General features: G+C 47.3%; 1 protein-coding gene across 1 annotated transcript in view; it reads left to right on the top strand.

Annotated features, from left to right (window-relative positions):
- LOC144781973 (ribosome biogenesis protein NOP53-like) overlaps positions 1-19,678 on the top strand; it is a 105,854-nt gene that overhangs the window by 36,954 nt on the left and 49,222 nt on the right. The window contains exons 4-7 of the mRNA XM_078661067.1: positions 5,714-5,913; positions 14,982-15,052; positions 15,186-15,281; positions 15,563-15,667. Coding sequence (XP_078517193.1) covers positions 5,714-5,913; positions 14,982-15,052; positions 15,186-15,281; positions 15,563-15,667 — 472 coding nt within the window. The remainder of the gene's footprint in view (positions 1-5,713; positions 5,914-14,981; positions 15,053-15,185; positions 15,282-15,562; positions 15,668-19,678) is intronic.

Below are 19,678 nucleotides of genomic sequence, written 5' to 3'. Positions count from 1 at the left end.
GGCGCTGAGGCAGAACAAATCAGCCTTTTATCGAGGGGCAGTAATGCCTGCGCCCACTCGCTGCCTGCCCATTTTCGGGTTGGTTCAAGTCGGGGGTGGCGCAGTACTCCTGACATAGGCACACTTCTTAGGTGCTGCGTTATTTGTAGACGATGGCGTTGGAAGCACTTTACGTGAAAAGTGATTAGAAGATAAACATCTGTCGACATGACCATTTCATCTGCAGCCGGAAGTAGGTCAGCACTTCTTCTAGGATCCAGGCTGCTGTGTGCATACCTAACCATGAGCCTGCTCTGCAACGAGTATATGTTTCAATTGACATACGTGTTTAATGTGACATGCTGCGTTCGCCCAATTCGCTTTATATTTGGAGGGAGTGCCTTGCTTTGGACAGAACAGCAGCCCTGCCTCCTCTCTTCACCCACAATGAAATAGGAGCCGCCCCCCCAGAAGGGACCCCGCTCCCAAATTTCGAGGGTGTCCTAAATCTCAGGTGCCCTTTTTCATTAAACGAGGCGAAGACTACTTAAGGCGGATAGGAAATGCAACTGTGGATTTGCATGGACCCGCCCAGTGGGTGAGTAACGGGCCCGTTCTCCAATAGACAACTGCTCCTTGCCGAGCGCGGCCTGCTTCAGGTGCACAAGGCAGCACTCTGCTTGCTCCCAGCGTTGCTCCTGACGCTGGAGCCTTACAACCTCAGCTCACTTCTTTCAGTGCCTGCCCTGAACTCTTTTCTCCTTACTTTTATCTCGCTCTTTTTAAATACACACACAGCCACGCTTCTGGACACACGGTCCTACGGTCGGTCTCACCTGTAAGGGGACCCTGGGCCTTATTGATGTGTCGGATGTCCCTTTTCCGTATTCAGACGGGATGTGTCAATGCAGTTGCAATCTTAAAGAGAAATAACTCTTATGGCTATCATCAAATGTACGATGCGTGCAGCGAAAACGCAAGTAAACGAGAGTGTTAGACCAAATCCACGGGTAACGTGCTACTTACCCACCGTTCCACGGACGCTGCAAGTAATGACTGTTTCTGCAGCAAACAATGAGCACGTTCAGGGCAGGAAGGCCTGCCTCGAATCCTTTCCATGCCCTTTGCTTTGCTAATCCGCCATTTAACCTCACCCAAACCGTTGTACTAAATGAGCGCATTCACAATCAGAGTTCTGCTTGTTTCTCTTTTGCCATGTTGCACAGCATCGGCTATGCTGCATACTATTGCTAAAAAAACAAGCATTTGCAATGCAATAGGTCTCGTATTTGCGAGATTTTGAGAGCTACTGGCATTCTAAATGACAATGCCTTTAATTTGTGTTTTGACAACCTGCAAGCGGTGCATAAAACACGCCCTTTCTACTTGTAGTCCTTGTTGACTTAATAGCACCAAGAGATTTTGTTTTGGTAGTGTTTGTTAACGCTATACGAATGTTCATTTAAAAATAATTGCATTAATAATGATTATAATTATTAATATGAAGGAGGCTCTTCCTGTACTGAGACTAATGGAAGCTTGTCTGCTACGGTTTGTGCTGTATCCTGGTGTGTGAGAGAAACAAGCAGTGCTGCTGTCAGTGCTGGAATATTCGACGTGAGGGAAGCTTGCACAGCTGCTGCCTGTGTTGTAACTGTTCTCTATGCAGGGGATGGTGTTGGGGTGGGGGGAGTGTGTGTGTGTGTGTGTGTGTGTGTGTGTGTGTGTGTGCTCGCGCGCACCCTGCTGCTGCCTGTGCTGCACCGGTTATGCAAGGGATGCTTGCACTGATGCTGCCTGTGCTATATCTGTGCATGTGTGTGTGTGAGTGTGAGAGAGAAGAAACAAGTAGAACTTCTGTCTGAGCTTTACATGTTTTATGTGTGAGGGAAGCTTGCACTGCTGCTGCCTGTGCTGTACCTGTTCCATGTGTGAGGGAAGCTTGCACTGCTGCTGCTTGTGCTGTACCTGCTCCGTGTGTGAGGGAAGCTTGCACTGCTGCCGCCTGTGCTGTACCTGCTCTGTGTGTGAGGGAAGCTTGCACTGCTCCTCCCTGTGCTGTACCTGCTCTGTGTGTGAGGGAAGCTTGCACTGCTCCTCCCTGTGCTGTACCTGCTCTGTGTGTGAGGGAAGCTTGCACTGCTGCTGCCTGTGTGTGAGGGAAGCTTGCACTGCTGCTGCCTGTGCGTGTTCTATGTGTGATGGAAGCTTGCACTGCTGCTGCCTGAGATGTACCTGCTCCGTGTGTGAGGGAAGCTTGCACTGCTGATGCCTGTGCTGTACCTGCTCTGTGTGTGAGGGAAGCTTGCACTGCTGCTGCCTGTGCTGTACCTGCTCTGTGTGTGAGGGAAGCTTGCACTGCTGCTGCCTGTGCTGTACCTGTTCCGTGTGTGAGGGAAGCTTGCACTGCTGCCGCCTGTGCTGTACATGCTCTGTGTGAGGGAAGCTTGCACTGCTACCACCTGTGCTGTACCTGCTCTGTGTGTGAGGGAAGCTTGCACTGCTGCTGCCTGTGCGTGTTCTATGTGTGATGGAAGCTTGCACTGCTGCTGCCTGAGATGTACCTGCTCCGTGTGTGAGGGAAGCTTGCACAGCTTGCACTGCTGCTGCCTGTGCTGTGCCTGCTCTGTGTGAGGGAAGCTTGCACTGCTGATGCCTGTGCTGTACCTGCTCTGTGTGTGAGGGAAGCTTGCACAGCTTGCACTGCTGCTGCCTGTGCTGTACCTGCTCTGTGTGTGAGGGAAGCTTGCACTGCTGCTGCCTGTGCTGTACCTGTTCTATGTGTGTTGGAAGCTTGCACTGCTGCTGCCTGTGTTGTACCTGCTCTGTGTGTGAGGGAAGCTTGCACTGCTGCTGCCTGTGCTGTACCTGTTCCGTGTGTGAGGGAAGCTTGCACTGCTGCCGCCTGTGCTGTACATGCTCTGTGTGAGGGAAGCTTGCACTGCTGCCACCTGTGCTGTACCTGCTCTGTGTGTGAGGGAAGCTTGCACTGCTGCTGCCTGTGCTGTACGTGTTCTATGTGTGAGGGAAGCTTGCACTGCTGTTCCCTGTGCTGTACCTGCTCCGTGTGTGAGGGAAGCTTGCACTGCTGCTGCCTGTGCTGTACCTGCTCCATGCGTGAGGGAAGCTTGCACTGTTGCTGCCTATGCTGTACCTGTTCTATGTGTGTTGGAAGCTTGCACTGCTGCTGCCTGTGCTGTACCTGCTCTGTGTGTGAGGGACGCTTGCATTGCTCCTCCCTGTGCTGTACCTGCTCCGTGTGAGGGAAGCTTGCCCTGCTCCTCCCTGTGCTGTACCTGCTCAGTGTGTGAGGGAAGCTTGCACTGCTGCTGCCTGTGGAAGAGGTGTGGCGCCGCGGCCAGGGCGACTGACGCTGGAATCTGGGGACCACGGTTCGATCCCCGGCTCCGGCGGCAGGTTAGCCCAGCACCATGTGACTCTGGGCAATAGCTCGCTTAATCTTCCCGACGGCCCCCAGCGCCTAGAGACCCTGATTGTGCGCTTTACAAATGTGGACTTTACCTGTGCTGTACCTGTCCTATGCGTGAGGGAAGCTTGCACTGCTGCTGCCTGTGCTGTACCTGCTAGACGTTGACAGCTGTTGAAAGGGAGAATAGATTTGATTAATTTTTTTATTTACTTTATGCGTTTTTATATAACGCGGACTTTACCCGAAGGTGTCAAAGCGCTTCACAATGGGAACAGTAGCGTTACATGAGGAGAAAATTACAAGTGGACGTGTTACAAAAGCAAACGTTACATTCCATGAGGCAAAGATGACAATTGTGCATGTGTGAAAAAAGCAAACTAAATACAAGAGGTAGCAAGCGATACGTTACAAAAGGAAAAAGTGACATGTGTGCAATTACAAGTAGAGGTAAAAAAAAAAAGGCAGATAACAAGACCAGGGAGACATGGACGAGAAGGAAGACACTGGAGAAGAGACGGAGCAAGAAAAGTCAAGGCAGGGAGGTTGTTCTAAAAAAACAAATCTTCTGGTCGTGACGTGCGATCATTGGAGGGGGTGCAAGGGATGAGGGAACACGGCCTGGGGGAAGCTGGCTGGGGAGGGGGTTGAGAAATGCAAGGAAGTTAGGGGAGGAGAAGCCGCAGAGCGCAGGCTGGGCGAAGCCCTTTGATGTGCTGTGCGGCAAATGGAGGGAGGCTGATGCGCGTTCATGTTTGAACACGTGGTTCACATGAACTGCATGAAAACGCCAGCAAAAAGCTGGTGGTGTCATGAGCATTTTCAGCACTTGAATTCTCATTCCTCAATGCGCTTGCGCGCATTTAAGGTCACGAGACCTAAAAAACATTGGTGCAGCATAACCCAAGCCCATGTGGAATATCTGTGCTGTCTTAGTTGGCAGTTCAGAGTGCTGGTTAAGTGTTGTGTTGAATATTTATGGTGGGGTTGCTTAAAGGGATGTTTTGTTGGTGCTCTGTTAAATGCATTAGAACTATTCTGCCTAATGTTTCTTGTTAGATGGATTAACTAGAGATGTGTTGAGTTCCGCTGCATGTCGAATTGTCCTGTGTGCATGTTTCTAGACCAGAAATGGGGGTCAAATCACTAATTTAGTTGGCAGAATGCACAAGGCAGGGTTTCTGATAAATATACTTATGTCGGATGACAAAAAACAGGGGCTGTGCTAACCATTAAAAGTGGGGATAGTGTCTAATGCTGAGCTACTCCCACCCCCACCCCCCCAATACCAAGGTAACAATTCAAAAAACAATCAAAGTTGGTATCCTGAGAAGAGCCATTGCAACCTTCTAAAAGCCCAGATCTAAATATACTCCTAAATGACATGAAGTGGGATACTCATGCCCTTTTAACTGTTCCCTCCATACTTTCCACCTTTGTTTTGTATAGAATAACACCTCGGTGTTAAAAGAAACAGTCAAAGGCTAAGCAGTGATGTTGCAAACAGATTCTTGCCCTGCTTTCATTGGTCATAAGCTGAACTCTGAAAGATATGTACCTCAAGAAAAATCGTCCTGCAGTCGAACCAAGACGCATGTTCTTTTTTTGCTGTCATTAATTCCCAGACTTAATTAGGGCTCTTCACAATTTTTGTAAGCCACGGAGCCTAGTGTAAAATGCTTTGACACCAACTGCTTCACTGCAGCGATAAAGCACACACTAGCCTGGTGAAAGTCTCTTGAGACTTTGACACCTTTATTAATCGCTCTTAGGAGACCGAAGGGTACATCTAACCATTGCAGCATCGTAGAAGGGTCATCATGACTCAGTGGCAGCTGGCATCTACCAGGATGGGAGGAGGGGGCCGCACGCGCGGGAAATTATTATTCAAAACCAGCATTAAAAGTGCAATAGGTCTCGCATTTCATGAAGTTAAACCCATTTCCTTTGCTATAGAATACCATTAGCAAAGCAAATGGCTTTAACTTAATCAAAGGCGAGACCTATTGCATTTTCAATGCTTGTTTTAGATGAGTGGTTAGGTAACTTGTTTGATGTTTTGCCTTTTCAAGTCTTCACACTCTTCTGGGTTGCTCTATGGGTTCCTGAAAACATTTCAAGACTACAGAAGTTTATTTTTTTTTCAAACTAAAACTAACCTGTCGTAGCTCTTAGGTTGAAAATTCAAGTCAGTGGTTTTTAGCACCAGGCAACTGTGAGATTGACAGACTGAGCATTTTGTAAAGAAATGGTGCTGTCCTAGAACTCTTTTTGTGTTCTGCCTGGTAACTACTTTGTGTTCTGCAGTGTTCTTGCACACCAGATTCCCAACTCGCGGAAGTTGAAGCGGAAAAAGCAGGTGCGAGAGAAACTTGAAAGACGGGGCATCATCCCCAGGAAGCAGCGACTACTCCAGGCAAAACTGCTGAAGCCTGCCCGGGAGCCCAAGCCAGCACCAGCCCGAAGCCAGCCTGACAGAGGGTTCTATGACATCTGGGCAGAATCCAGTAAGTCGGTGGTCTTGTTGACGAGTGATGGATGCTCTGTTGGAAGAGCAAGTCTTTTTTTTTCCTTTGAATTATTTTATACCATGCACATGTCCATTCATCTTGATGTCAAATAAAGAAAGTGATAGTGATACATAGGTCATTATCCCTTTGCTCTTGTCTCAATCCATTGAACTGTGACTTTTTTTTAATTTGGTTATTTAAATAATCTTGGATATTGGCTTTCCTTTCCAGTTCAAAATCAATGCATTAGACCACCAAGCCATACACATTTGCAGATCTACAATAATCAATAGAGTAAATTCTGTGGCGCACCCAACAATATACCCGAACATTTCCTGAAAATGCATACATTTTGGTAAAGTTCAGATACTTCCACTCCAGTCTAAAATTGTAGATGAGCTACTGGAAGACCACCCCTTCCAAAATGGGCATGTCTTCAGTCGATAACGCTGTTCTGGTTGGGAAATCCTGAGGTTTTGGAGCTCTGATTGGTTTCGGTAAGCAGAATGGAATAACGATAAATGAGACAAAGCTCACATTTTTGGAATTTAAAATATCCATAAAATGGAAAATTAGTGAAGGGTGAAATGAGATTCTCCCAGTGTATTTGGGAGTGCTGTTGCACCTGGGAGGATCCTGATCCAGGTTTCTTACGGTAAAGGTCACTGATGGGCTGATTTTCACAAAATGAACAAATACGGAACATATTCTTCATGCATTATTGTAGGATGAAAAGTTTAGCATTGATCAGAGTATATTTAGTTTAATGTGACCTCGCGTGGCACGGCTGAATTATCTAAAGTTGGGAATGCTGCACTAACTGCCCAAGCAAAATTAATGTTTTGTAGGTTTTAAACCTAAATACCAAGACATATGTTTCTGTGTACAATTGAATAATATTATCACTTGTAAATTGCTACTATACTGGATTGAGAATTATGTATTAATCATAAACACTGCATTTATTAACAAAAAAAATAGGTGCAAGATTACAAATGAAGTTCTTTGAGCTTTCTTCGTGAAAGTGCTATTGTTATGCTGAACTCGATGGAATCTACCAATAATCCAAAATAATACATTTCTCAATTTCTGCTAATGCGCTCCTAGAACATTATGCCCAAAAAGCCTACCGGACTATAACAGATGACAATGTATGCATTAAAAACTGTTAAAGGATGATGGCGTGTCAAGGAATTCAGGCGTCATGAAAAAAAATGTAAACCTTGCACACTCCGAAAGTAGTACCACCTACTGGCTGTTTCTGAGGGACATTCATTTAGGCACTAGATAATTCGGCTCCGGTGTGCATATATTGGCTGCGCCTAAATCTAGGCAGCCTAACCCAGTACATGTTTTCACTGCTTTCCAGTTTGGCTTCATTTTAATTTAAAACCCAGCGCTGCCTTGGTGTACTTACTTTTATTCCTGGGTGGATCTTTTGGACGACCCGCATGATGCCTCTTCTCAACGGCACTTGCTGAAGACCCTCTTGGGCAGGGCCACTGGAATTATTTGGCTGGGTTTGCTAAATTATGTGGCAGGGTTTGCTAAATTATGTGGCAGGGTTTGCTATATTATGCGGCAGCGTTTGCTAAAATATGCAGTAAGAAAAAACAAATTAAGCTTTGTCATTACGGCATGCAGGTGGTTGCAGCTGCACTTTTTCCCGACACTACTACAATACTCTCTTCAATATGATAATCATGTTTTCTCTGTCAGTCTGTCTCAAGCCAATATTGCAACGCCAGATTGAAAATTCTAGTTTTGCAGCGTGAATCTTTCTGGATTCACTATGCTGTGCATTATTCCGCGGTCTTGTGGTTGGGTCCGGATTCGTAGTCTTTTCTTTTTTTTTTTTTTTTTTCTTAGCCCAGGTGGGCGTCGGCGTCACACCCCCTTGGGTGTATTTCCGGTGATGTCGGCATGCTTCCTGCGGAAGCTCCCACTCTTGGGCGCCATCTTCAGATTCTTTTTTTCCGCGGTCGGGTCTGGATCGTTCCCGTTTGGGCCCCAGACATTTTTGGAGAAAGAAGAAAGAAAATACGAGGAAAAGTCATCTGAAGACTCCAGGGGACTTCATCGACGAAAAACCAGCAAGGATAAGGCGTTTTCCATCGAGATCTTCGACGACCGTCGATGAACACGCGACCAGAGAGGCCCTGGACGCTCGATGATGGACAACACGCCGTTGAAGTTCTGCCGTAACTGCCACCACAAGTACGCGCAGAAGGACCAGCACCCGGTATGCAACCTTTGCCTACCGGTGGACCACGAAAGCGGAGACTGCAACGCCTGTTCCGCCTTCACCCCGAAGACCCTTCGTGTGAGAGAGAGGCAGAGGGTAGCACACGCCGCCCTGCAGGGGAAGGCCCCGACTCCGTCACTCTACGAGCTGGGGATGTCCTCCGAGGAAGAAGACAACGCTGCCGCCGAAGACGACAGCTACACGGTCGTAGAGACCGATTACACGAAGACTTCTGACAAGGTAGGAGACTCTTCGGCCCCCAAGAACCCGAGAGACTCTGAGTCTAGAAAAATCGAGGGCAAAACCCCGAAAGCGCCGACGCCAAAAAAGGCGGCGTCCGCGACTACTCCCAGGCCCAGCGGATCCTCCGAGAAGGAGTCCCCGGCGCCGAGAGCTGCTGATCAGCAGAAAACGTCGAAAATCGTCCCCGAAAAGGATCGATCGACGCCGAGGGAGAAAGACCCAAAACTGACGACGACGACGACCAGAGACCCAAAATCCGGTTCGACGTCAAACTTCGACTCCGAGAGGCACGGCGACGAGCCATCCGCCGAAGAGAGCGGCCGACCCATCCGACGCGGAACACGCGGCCGAGATGGAAAAGAAGGCGCCTCGAGGCAGAAATGGAGAACATCATGCAGCGGAAGAAAGATTTCGACGCAAAGATGAAAGCCTTCACGATCCCTCACAAGACCAAGCCACCGGTGATAGAGGCGGTCGAGGAGGAAGAGGAGATCGCCGAAGTCACAGAGGAACAAGACCAGGACGTCGAGGTGATCGACGACCAGGAGGAGTATGAGAATCCCTACGATAGTTACAACTATGGGGAGGAAGAGGATGGCAGGACAGACAGAGTCGGCACCCTCGGACCTTCAGGAGGTAGATTACATCGATGTCGACACCGACAGCCCGGAGGAGGTGGTCGACACTTACCCCTCGAGGCCCTCGCCGCCGGACGACATCTGGGCCTACAACTCGGTGATACAATCTGCCGCAGCAGCTTTCAAGCTCAAGCTCGACGAAGAGAAGCAGAAAGCAGACTTCCTTCTAGAAACATTGCTTCCAACACAAACGAGGAGCCAATTCCTTCCAATGCTCGAAAGCGTCTTGGCTCAGGGGAAGGAAGCATTCAGGGAGCCCGCAACATGCAAAGCAGTAACTCCCAGAACTGAGAAAAAGTACAAACATGCCGCAAAGGACCCGGCCTACATTCAGGGCACGGTCTCCGCAGACTCCATTATCACGGCCACAGCAAGGAGGAGGGCTAACGTACCCACTACCTCGGGCCCGCCACCGGATAAGGAGAGCAAAAGGATGGATCTGGTGGGCAGAAGGATCGAACGGAATGCCGCGACCCACTGGCGTATGGCTAATTCCAACGCCCTGATAAACAGGCACATGTACCAGATCATGGAGGGGCTGGGGCAGTTGGTGAAGGACCTGCCCCAGGATGCCAGGCAGAAGGCCGAAAAGCTGGTTGAAGAGGGAAAGAACGCAGCTAATTCTTGCCTTAAGACGGCCCTGGATGGGACAGACACAGCCAGCAGGCTCATGATGATGGGTGTCACGGAAAGGAGGCACGCCTGGCTCAGGATTTCAGGTTTCAAACCGGAGGTGCAACACAGCATCCTGAACACACCGTTCAACGGCAGCACGCTTTTCGGGACAACAGTTGATGAAACGCTCAGCCAACTGAAAAAAGATAACGAAACAGCAAGATCCATGGGAGCATTGCAGTTCAGAGGGAACAAGAGGGGCACCCCGTCACGGAGGCCCGGCGGGAGAGGCGGAAACCAGCCAGGTACATCACACCAGGCTTTCCAGCAAACGCACCAGTCAGACCCGCAAGCTCAGCATGGTCAGCAGAAGCAGTCCTGGCAGTACCAACAAAGAGGCCAGTCCTTTCGAGGGAGAAATGGACGGGGACAAAATAGGAGAGTAGGGCAGCAGCCCACCTCTAAGTGACTTCAAAAAACTCCGTGTGCCCGCCCACAAAAAAGGTCCCAGGGGGCAGCACGTGCAGATGGGTCAAGACAAGCTAGACACCTACGACCACATGACACCAGTGGGAGGAAGATTAAGATTTTACCTCAGAGTGGAGAGAAATCACATCAGACAAATGGATCCTCAACATTATCCAATTCGGATACTGCATAGAATTGGAGGGGAGACCAACCAGCAGAAAACCAAAAAGAAAGCCACTAGCAGGCAAGCAGCTGCAGTGTCTTCAGGAGGAGGCGAAGGAACTCCTGCGGAAACAGGCCATAGAACGGGTACCCTTCAAGGAAAGAAACACAGGAATATACTCAACGTACTTCCTGGTACCAAAGGTAGACGAGACAATGAGGCCCATTCTAGACTTACGTTTCCTGAACAAATTCATAAGAACGCAAAAATTCAAAATGACCTCCCTGCAAGAGGTGCTCCCACAGTTGCAGACCGGGGACTTCATGGTCACAATAGACCTCAAAGACGCCTACCTGCACATCCCAATGAACAGAAAGCACAAACACATGCTCAGGTTCACCATTGGAGAAAGCCACTACCAGTTCACGGCACTGGCCTTCGGACTAAAATCAGCACCAAGAGTTTTCACACAGTGCCTCGCAGCAGTCGCAGCGCACCTACGAAGGCAAGGTATACACGTATACCTTTATCTGGGCGACTGGCTGGTGAAAGCAAACTCATACCAGAAATGCAAGCAGCACGCACATACAGTGACTAGCACGCTCATAAACCTGGGGTTCTCCATCCATTGGAAGAAATCATCAATGGAGCCGGAACAGGTAAAAATCTTCCTGGGAGCACAGATCAACACCTTACAGGGCAAGGTGTTCCCCAGCGAGAAGAGGGCGAGGGCGCTGGTGAAAAACTCGCCTCTACCGGAAGGGACATGCTCGGACAGTGAGGACTGCGAGCAAGATCATGGGGATGATGGCATCATGCATCCACCTGGTACCAAATGTACGACTCCACATGAGACCCATTCAAGAATGGCTGCAAGAGCAATGGTCACAAGCCACAGGCGGTTGGGAGGATCTAGTGGTTGTAACGCACGCAGTGCAGAAGGAGATGGCATGGTGGACCATGGAGAACATAACAAGGGGAAAGCCTCTAACGCCCCCAACGCCAACAGTGACCATCACCACAGACGCATCCCTGAAGGGATGGGGCGCTCACATGGAGGAGCTCAAGGTGAGGGGACTGTGGACGACAACAGATGCGGCAAAGCACATCAATTACTTAGAACTGAAGACGATCTTCTTTGCACTGAAAGCCTTTCAAACAAGACTGTACAAACACAAGGTATTGATACAAACAGACAACACCACTGCGATGTTCTACATCAACAAGCAGGGGGGCACACAGTCAGCACCGCTTTCAACGCTGGCGCAGGAGATATGGAGATGGGCCATCCCTCTCAAGATAGACCTGCTAGCCATACACCTACCAGGGAAGGACAACATACAAGCCGATTGGCTCAGCAGGCAGACATCGGCATCCCACGAGTGGGAGCTCAATGCTCAGGAGACAAGGTGCCTGTTCGACAGGTGGGGGACACCATCGGTGGACCTGTTTGCCACACGCCAAAATGCAAAATGCCAAAACTTCGCATCCAGGCAGCCCCAAGAGGGGTCACTGGGGAATGCCCTATGGATAGATTGGTCAAGGACATTTGCTTACGCCTTTCCCCCGATACCACTGATGCACAGAGTGCTGAGCAAGTGCAGAGCGAGCAACATGACACTGATACTGGTCGCACCACAGTGGGCGAGGCAGACATGGTACTCGCAGATCATGGAGATGACACAGTGTGCACCCCACAGATTCAGCAGGAGGAAAGACCTACTCTCCATGCAGAACGGAGAGGTGCTACATCCAGAGCCAGAGAGCATGAGCCTAGTGGCGTGGCTCCTGAGGACATAGAGTTCGCACATTTGAGACTACCAGAAAGCACCCTGAGAGTACTTAGGGAGGCACGAAGGCCCAGCACTCGAAAGTGCTACGTTGCGAAATGGAAAAGATTCACAATATGGTGCAGACAGGAAAGACTACACAATCGAATGAAGAGGGACTCCACAGTGCTAAGGTACCTGACGCACTTGCTGGAGAAGAACCTTAGCTCATCCTCTTTAAGAGTCCACTTGGCAGCGATAGTCGCCTACACAAGGGGAGAAACTTGCAGGAGCTTCTTCACATCACAAGTGGTGAAGAGATTCCTAGAAGGGGCGAAAAGGATCGCACCACCCAAGCGGGTGCCGCCACCTGCATGGAACTTGAACACAGTCCTAACGGAACTCATGAAAGAGCCCTTTGAACCACTTCACAAAGCCTCCCTAAAGATGCGAACTATGAAAACAGCCTTCCTGGTTGCAATAACGTCCTTACGCAGAGTCAGCGAGCTTCAAGCGCTGACGCTACAAGAACCATACATACAAATACACAACGATAGAGTTGTGATGAGGACTGACCCACACTTCATGCCGAAGGTGGTATCCAAATTTCACATGAACCATTCTATACAGATACCGAGTTTTTTCCAAAAACCTACAACCAGCGCAGAGCGAGCTCTGCACACCCTGGACGCCAGAAGGGCAGTCATGCACTACATTGAAAGGACAAAGGGACACAGGAAAACAAAACAGTTTTTTGTGTCATTCGCAAACAGCTTCATGGGCAAAGCAGTAACCAAAAAGACCATTGCACGATGGATTGCACAGACAATTCAACTCTGCCACAAACGTGCAGGACAGGAACTGGCTGAGGGGACACGTGCCCACTCCACCAGGAAGAAGGGCGCTACAATAGCCTTCCTGGCTAACACACCCATAGAGGACATATGCCTGGCGGCAACATGGGCTTCGGTGCACACGTTCACGAAGCACTACTGTGTGGACATACAAATGAACAAGGAAGCTCAAGTGGGACAGAAGGTGCTACAGCACATATTCAACACCCAACGCTCATCTTCCACCCAGCCGCCACAGAGATGAGAAACCGCTACAAAATCTATGCACAGCATAGTGAATCCAGAAAGATTCACGCTGCAAAACGAATAGTTTTCTTACCTGTCGGTGTAGTTTTGCAGCTTGAAGATCTTTCTGGATTCACTAGCGAACCCACCCACTTCCGCCAGAAAGATGAGGCTGGAGAGAGAAGAGGTGGTTAACTAAAGAATGGACTTTGAAAGTACAAGGCGGTAAATACAAACTAAATAGAACATTGCCATTACTTCGGAAACGAAAAACACGGAAAAAAAGAACCCGAAGATGGCGCCCAAGGTGGGAGCTTCCGCAGGAAGCATGCCGACGTCACCGGAAATACACCCAAGGGGGTGTGACGCCGACGCCCACCTGGGCTAAGAAAAAAAGAGAAAAAAAAAACAAAGAAAAGACTACGAATCCGGACCCAACCACAAGACCGCGGAATAATGCACAGCATAGTGAATCCAGAAAGATCTTCAAGCTGCAAAACTACCCCGACAGGTAAGAAAACTATTCGTTCCCGTCTGCGATAAATGGAAGTTTTCCCAGTGCACTTGTCTTGGCTGCATGTTTCTTAGAGTTTTTGAACTCTAAGAAAATAGACATCGAGAATATCAAACCTAAACTAATAAAATTGAATTCCCTTTTGCACATTTAAAATTTCAAAATAAACCTAAACTAGCTTGAGTCATTTAACGTTTCCTTGTGGAAGTTAGGAGTTATTGCTAGGTTGTGTCTGGAACCTTTAACTAGTTACACTTAAACCCTCCTTCGGAAACGGGGAGATTTAAAAGGAATTTATCAGCAAGTTGCTTAATAAATTGCAACTTTTGGGTATGTCGTTTTTTTTTCATACAAATGTTTTTGATTTACCTCGTTCTCCTTTGTTAATTTTTTGTTTTTGCCAGTCTGTTCGCTCCCTCTTTTCATTCTTTAGGAAGTGTCGTGTCGCATGTTCACCAGCAGGTGGCAACTTTGTTTCATTTATTTCAGTGGAGCTAAAGACTTGAATGGTTTTGTAACGTAATACGGTTCTAGCCTGACATGGTAAATCCCTATAAAGAAATCCGGGTCAACGGGTATAGCGCCCTCATCCACTGGGGTTGATAAAAGGTTCAAGCGAGACACTGAACAATGATGTGCGTGATGTTGCTTGCTGGCACATGGTAAGCTCAGACGTGCAAGTTTTCCCTCCTTTCCTGAACCGAGAAGGTAATGCTAGCTTGTCTGATACCTGTACTGGAAGCCGCTGCACTGCAGTGCCTAGCAGCAGAACTGGTACCACACCATCCGCAGCAATTGTATACCCCCCCCATCCACACACTTTGCGAAAAAGCTCAGGGTGTATCGCTGCATTTCAAGTTTTCTTCACAAACAGCAGGCACTGCTGGCTCCCCTAACTTAATTCACGAGCTCAAATCCCTTTACCCAGTATACAGGGGCAATACATCAATATATTGATGACCATTATTGTCCGACACAAATATTGTGTTCATAAATATGCTCTAATTTGGTGTAGATTCTCTATTACTTACTCCAGCGGGACAATAGCATTGTGGACTCTTTTTTTGCCACATTATTTCTGGTGATACTGTGACAGCAAAATTCTAGGACCACACTAAATGGGAAAAAGCTGGGCAGTGTAAATGTATTCATATTCCTCTACGTCCTTACACGGCTACTAACGTCTGCTTACGCCTTCTGGGATTCCTGTGTTGAGAGCTGTTAGAAGATATCTTAATTTTTCTCACCTCGTGCCTTAGGCTCCCCCCTTTGAAATGTGTGATCCCACCCCACCAGCAATAACCTGTCCTTTTCATATTTCCTTTTGATAGATCCCTTGGATGATGCTCTAGCAGGCAAGGACAGCTTTTACTTGGAGCAGACAAAGAAGTTTCCAGTGAAGGTAGCTACTCAACATGTTGTGCAGTAGCATTTGTATTTTTATTGTATTGACCTTCACTGTGTAAGAGATCGCTCTGTTAATGGCTGGTTAAGTACGACTTGATAGAACACACATTTTCTTCCCCTCCTGCCAGCGACCTGATCGCATGAATGCAAAGCCTTCTCAGTTGCCCGCTGTTGAAGTGATCTCTTCCGGGGGATCATACAACCCAACCTTCGAGTCTCATCAGGTACGTGTGGAGGTCTCTCCGTTTTTTGTTCGATCTGTCCTTTACACTCAACTGTGGCGAGGACCTTCATGGGGTGCCCTGATCAATAATTTGAGTCTCTACCTTGGACCTTCACGTGGTGCCCTGATCAATAATTTGGGTCTCTACCATGGCCCTTCACGGGGTGCCCTGATCAATAATTTGGGTCCTTATTTTGTGCTGTAAAGATGTCTTCCTGTGTCCTTCAGCATGGAGAGCAACACCTCTTTCTGATGGCAGTGGTCCTTTTGTTTCTCTCTTAGGCATTGCTGTTACGTGCTCATGAGGTAGAGCTGAAGCGGGTGAAGGAGGAGGAGAAGCTGAAGAGGCAGCTGAGCTTTCCCACCATCGACCAAGCTCCGACCAGTGTGAGTGCATCTCCTTAGCCTACAATCTCGGTCCAAGGTGACCCTTTCCATTTGAACTATGCAAGTCGCTCCTTGAGTGCGGGAGGTGCCTGTGTGTTTGATTGTCCTAATTTTTGTTAATTGCAATCTGAATGCCTTTGGTGAATTTCGTTTTTCAACTCATGATGTTGAAAAGGGTGGCACTTCTCTTTTGAGTGATTGTTAAATATGGTGTGAAAAAGGGGTTCACAAAATAGTATGAGAAACCACTGCTGTGTAGAATGCTGCCGCCAGTTTAATTCGAGTGTTGATATCTTACCATCTTGAATAACTTCACTGGGTACCAGTTCAAAACGTATCCTTATTAATTATCATTGGTTCTAGGGCTCATAGCCTACTATTATTTCGGTCTCATAAATCGTACTGACCGGCTTCATCATTTATAGTCCTCCCAGAACCCCGATGTCATCTGATGCTCCTCTGTTTAAGATACCCAGGTTCAGGCGTGCCAGAAAGGGAGTCTGTTCTTTCCCCTTTGTGATGGTTAATACCTTGAATAACCTACCTTCTTCCCTCTGTCTTAGCACCAGTGAAATGCGGGTTAGGAAACCGCTGAAAACCTGGTTGTCTAACTTTTCCGGTTGCTTTGGTGCCTTTTTGTTCTGTAGCTCCAGGACGCCCTTTTGAGTAGCTGTTGCGCTCTATAAATCCACCTCCCATTCCTCCTCCCTCCTGATTATGTGCACTGGGCGTTAGTTGTGTAAGAAATAGCTAAGATGCAGTGGAAGTGGACTCCGAGATGGGCAGGGCACATGCGTGTGGTGCTATTGGACTCTGTCGGAGTGACTCAATGTAGTGTTTTCGTACAAAATATTCTAATGCTCTGTGGGACCTCTTTTATACATAGTCCTATCAAATGTGGGTCTGATTGCTGCTTGTGTTATTTAAGAAAATAAAAACTTGGGCTACACCGTCGGTTACTACCTCGGTCACTGCTGTGATGGGCCATAGTTGGCTCCTGAGTGTCTCCCTAGTTGTCCGAATGCTAAAGCAGTGCTTCAGAATTCATGGAAGAAGCCAGAACTGGTTGACAGCTCGTTTTTTGGGGTGGGAGAGGCCTTTAAGTCCTCAGTTTCCCTGGTGAGTTAATATGCCTCATATTGCGGTACAATAAGTATTCATCCACTCATGCCATCCTCTTCTAGATGCGGTGCCATTCTTTTTGACAAGCCTGTTAATAGGTCAGTAAGCTTTTGCCTAATGGAATACTCGTGGTTACAAAGTGAAAAGGTGGATTCTCCAAGTGAATTAGGGGGGGGGGGGAAGTAACATAGTCACCGTTGAGAACAAGAAAGGTGGCGTGGAGCTTTTATTGCTGCTCAGGGGTGATTCTAGTGGTGTAATTTTCCACGTGAACTCCAGCATGTCCTTTCTGATCCTTTGTCAGTTAGACCATAAGAACATAAAGTGGAGAAGTGCAGATTATCCCTATAACTCCAACATACTATGTTAACTTTCTGTGCCTCACCCATGCAGCATTCACTTTCCCTTACTATTTTCCCCTGCTTCTTTTAACTTTCTCTGTCCTTCCCCATAATATTCTATCTTTTCTCGGATTGCTCTTTCCGATTATGCCCCAGTTCTTAGTTTCCGCTCCCTCCGTACTTGTAATTTTTTTTCCTTTATTTCAGCTTCCTTTCCCATAAGCCCAAGCCCATCATCCCCTTTCCTCTCCAAGTCAACGGGTGTAAATTTGAGTCTTCAATATCTTATCTTATAGTTAATTTGTGTATCTATGAGTGAATAAAGTATGAGTCTCTTTTAGTAATCTAAACTTTTTGTAATGGATAGGTCGAACCTGAATTTAACACATTTTTGCATTTTAGTGTCCTTGCACTTGCTGTAATTTAAAATTTGAATTGTCTGTTCTATTCTTATTGATTTACACAGCCTGGATGCTGTGTTGCTTGAGTCTGCTGCTGCTAGTTGTAATGTTCCGTCTTGTGCCAATTAAGGTTGTGTTTATGCCATGTGGCACGGTGTGATTTTTAGCTTATGAAGGGTTACCATGCTCAAGTCGTGTGCCAGTGATAGTGGCTTTCATGTCCTGCATCCTTCTGTGTGGCTGTACAGTACTGCGTAGTAGAGATATCTTGGATGGTGGTGAGGACTATTTCATGATATTGTTTGGTCTGTTTACATGGACGGTTGTTATGTCCATTGCAGTTGTTCAGCGGTTTATACGTTTGCGCTTATATGCATTTGTGTATGGTGCGATTGCATGCTGTTATTAGGTTGTGTGTACCAGGCAGAGCAAGTTGCTTGGTTGCTAAAGACCTAGGGGCAGATTTATGAAGCCCTTGCGCCACGTTTACGCCGCTGTTGCGTCACGCAAGGCGGCGTAAACGTGGCGCATCCCTACGAACGATTTACAACGTGACGCATCTAGGCAGATGCGTCACGTTGTAAAGCCCTGCGCCGCATGTGGGCGTTCCGGCGCAGGGTGGGCGTTCCGGGGCAGGTGCGCCTCGCAAAAGTGGCTGAGTGAAATCTATGAGATTTCACTCAGTCACTTTCTACGTCACTTCCTTACGCCTGCTTGCAGCAGGCGTAAGGGTGACGCACAATGCATAGTATAGGTGGCTCCTGTGCATTGCAGGAGTCATGTCGCACTTGCGACATGACTCCTGCAATGCGCCGCCCGTACGTCGAGAGATGCGTCACACATCCTCACTTCCTTGCACCATGGTGCGCCGCATCATAAATGCGGCGCACCATGGGTGGCGTAGCAGTGGCGCACCATGGCGCATGTTAACTGGCGCATCCCTGGGGATGCGCCAGTTAACATAAATCTGCCCCCTATTGTGAGCTTACCAAGGACCTACAGGTGCTTTAGAGCACGCCCATAGCATACCCTTGTTTGGCTTTGTCACTCATTTCCTGGTTACTTATTTATTGGTTTTACTTGTTTATCTTGCTTTTCCCTTCCCTGGAGCATAGCCTCTTTACCATGCCCTCCATAGGCTCATTTGTGTTTTTCCACTACTCAGTTTTGATTGGAGAACGTATTTTTTTTTTTTTTAGCAGTCCACCAGAGACTGCTAAATAATAGATATGTACCTATCTTTGTGTATTACTTTATAAAACATGTAAAATAATTATGTTAAGAGAAAAATAATAATAACAATAATAATAATCAATAAATAAAAAACCTCTTTGGTCTACATGTACATACTTCCATTGTGCATCTATGTACCTTCCATGTACTTGGATCTGTGTGTTTGTTACTTTTCTCCTGAAAAAGCATATCCAATGCACTACCCTATTTCTCATCCTGTGCCTCTATCAATATATTTAATCTAAATATACTTCCTTCCTTTATGTATCTATATACTTTCAATGTACTTATGGATCTATATATTTATCACTTTCTTCTAATTTAGCATTTCCAATGAACTAGCCTATTTCTCAGCCTATACTTCGCTCAATATATCTTCTAGCACAACCTTCTGACTCATCTCAAACTTCTTTCTACTACTCCTTCCAATGCACTTCCCTATCTCTCATCCTATACATCTATCAATATATCCTCTACATCCACTCTTATTTATCCCAAACCCCATACCACTACTATGATTGCCAAAATAACCCTTTCTAGACTCTCTCCTGCTCTACCCCTCCTTGCATCACCTGATACCTCTTTTTACTACACCGATCCCCTAAAACAAACCTTTCTAATCTCGCCCCTCTGACTCCTCCCCTCAAACTCCTTTTTACTCTTCCAAAAGCCTCTTCCTACTGCTAAGACCTTAAAAAAATTTTTTAAAATTCTTCACTCTTTATTCCTCCACTATCCTTTTCAATCAAAATTAACAGACTAATGTGTTAACTTTTAAAATTCCATATTCAGCTATACTAATATACTGCCCAAATAACTGAATAACATATCTACTACTCAAATTACTTCATATTTATACTATACTAATTTTAAACACTAATCCTTTATGGGTTCCGGAGTGGCGTGCTACTCGC

Source organism: Lissotriton helveticus, chromosome 9, assembly GCF_964261635.1.
Source record: "Lissotriton helveticus chromosome 9, aLisHel1.1, whole genome shotgun sequence".
Classification (NCBI taxonomy): domain Eukaryota; kingdom Metazoa; phylum Chordata; class Amphibia; order Caudata; family Salamandridae; genus Lissotriton; species Lissotriton helveticus.
Note: the sequence above shows the minus strand (reverse complement) of the source record. Positions and strands in the feature narration are given on the sequence as shown.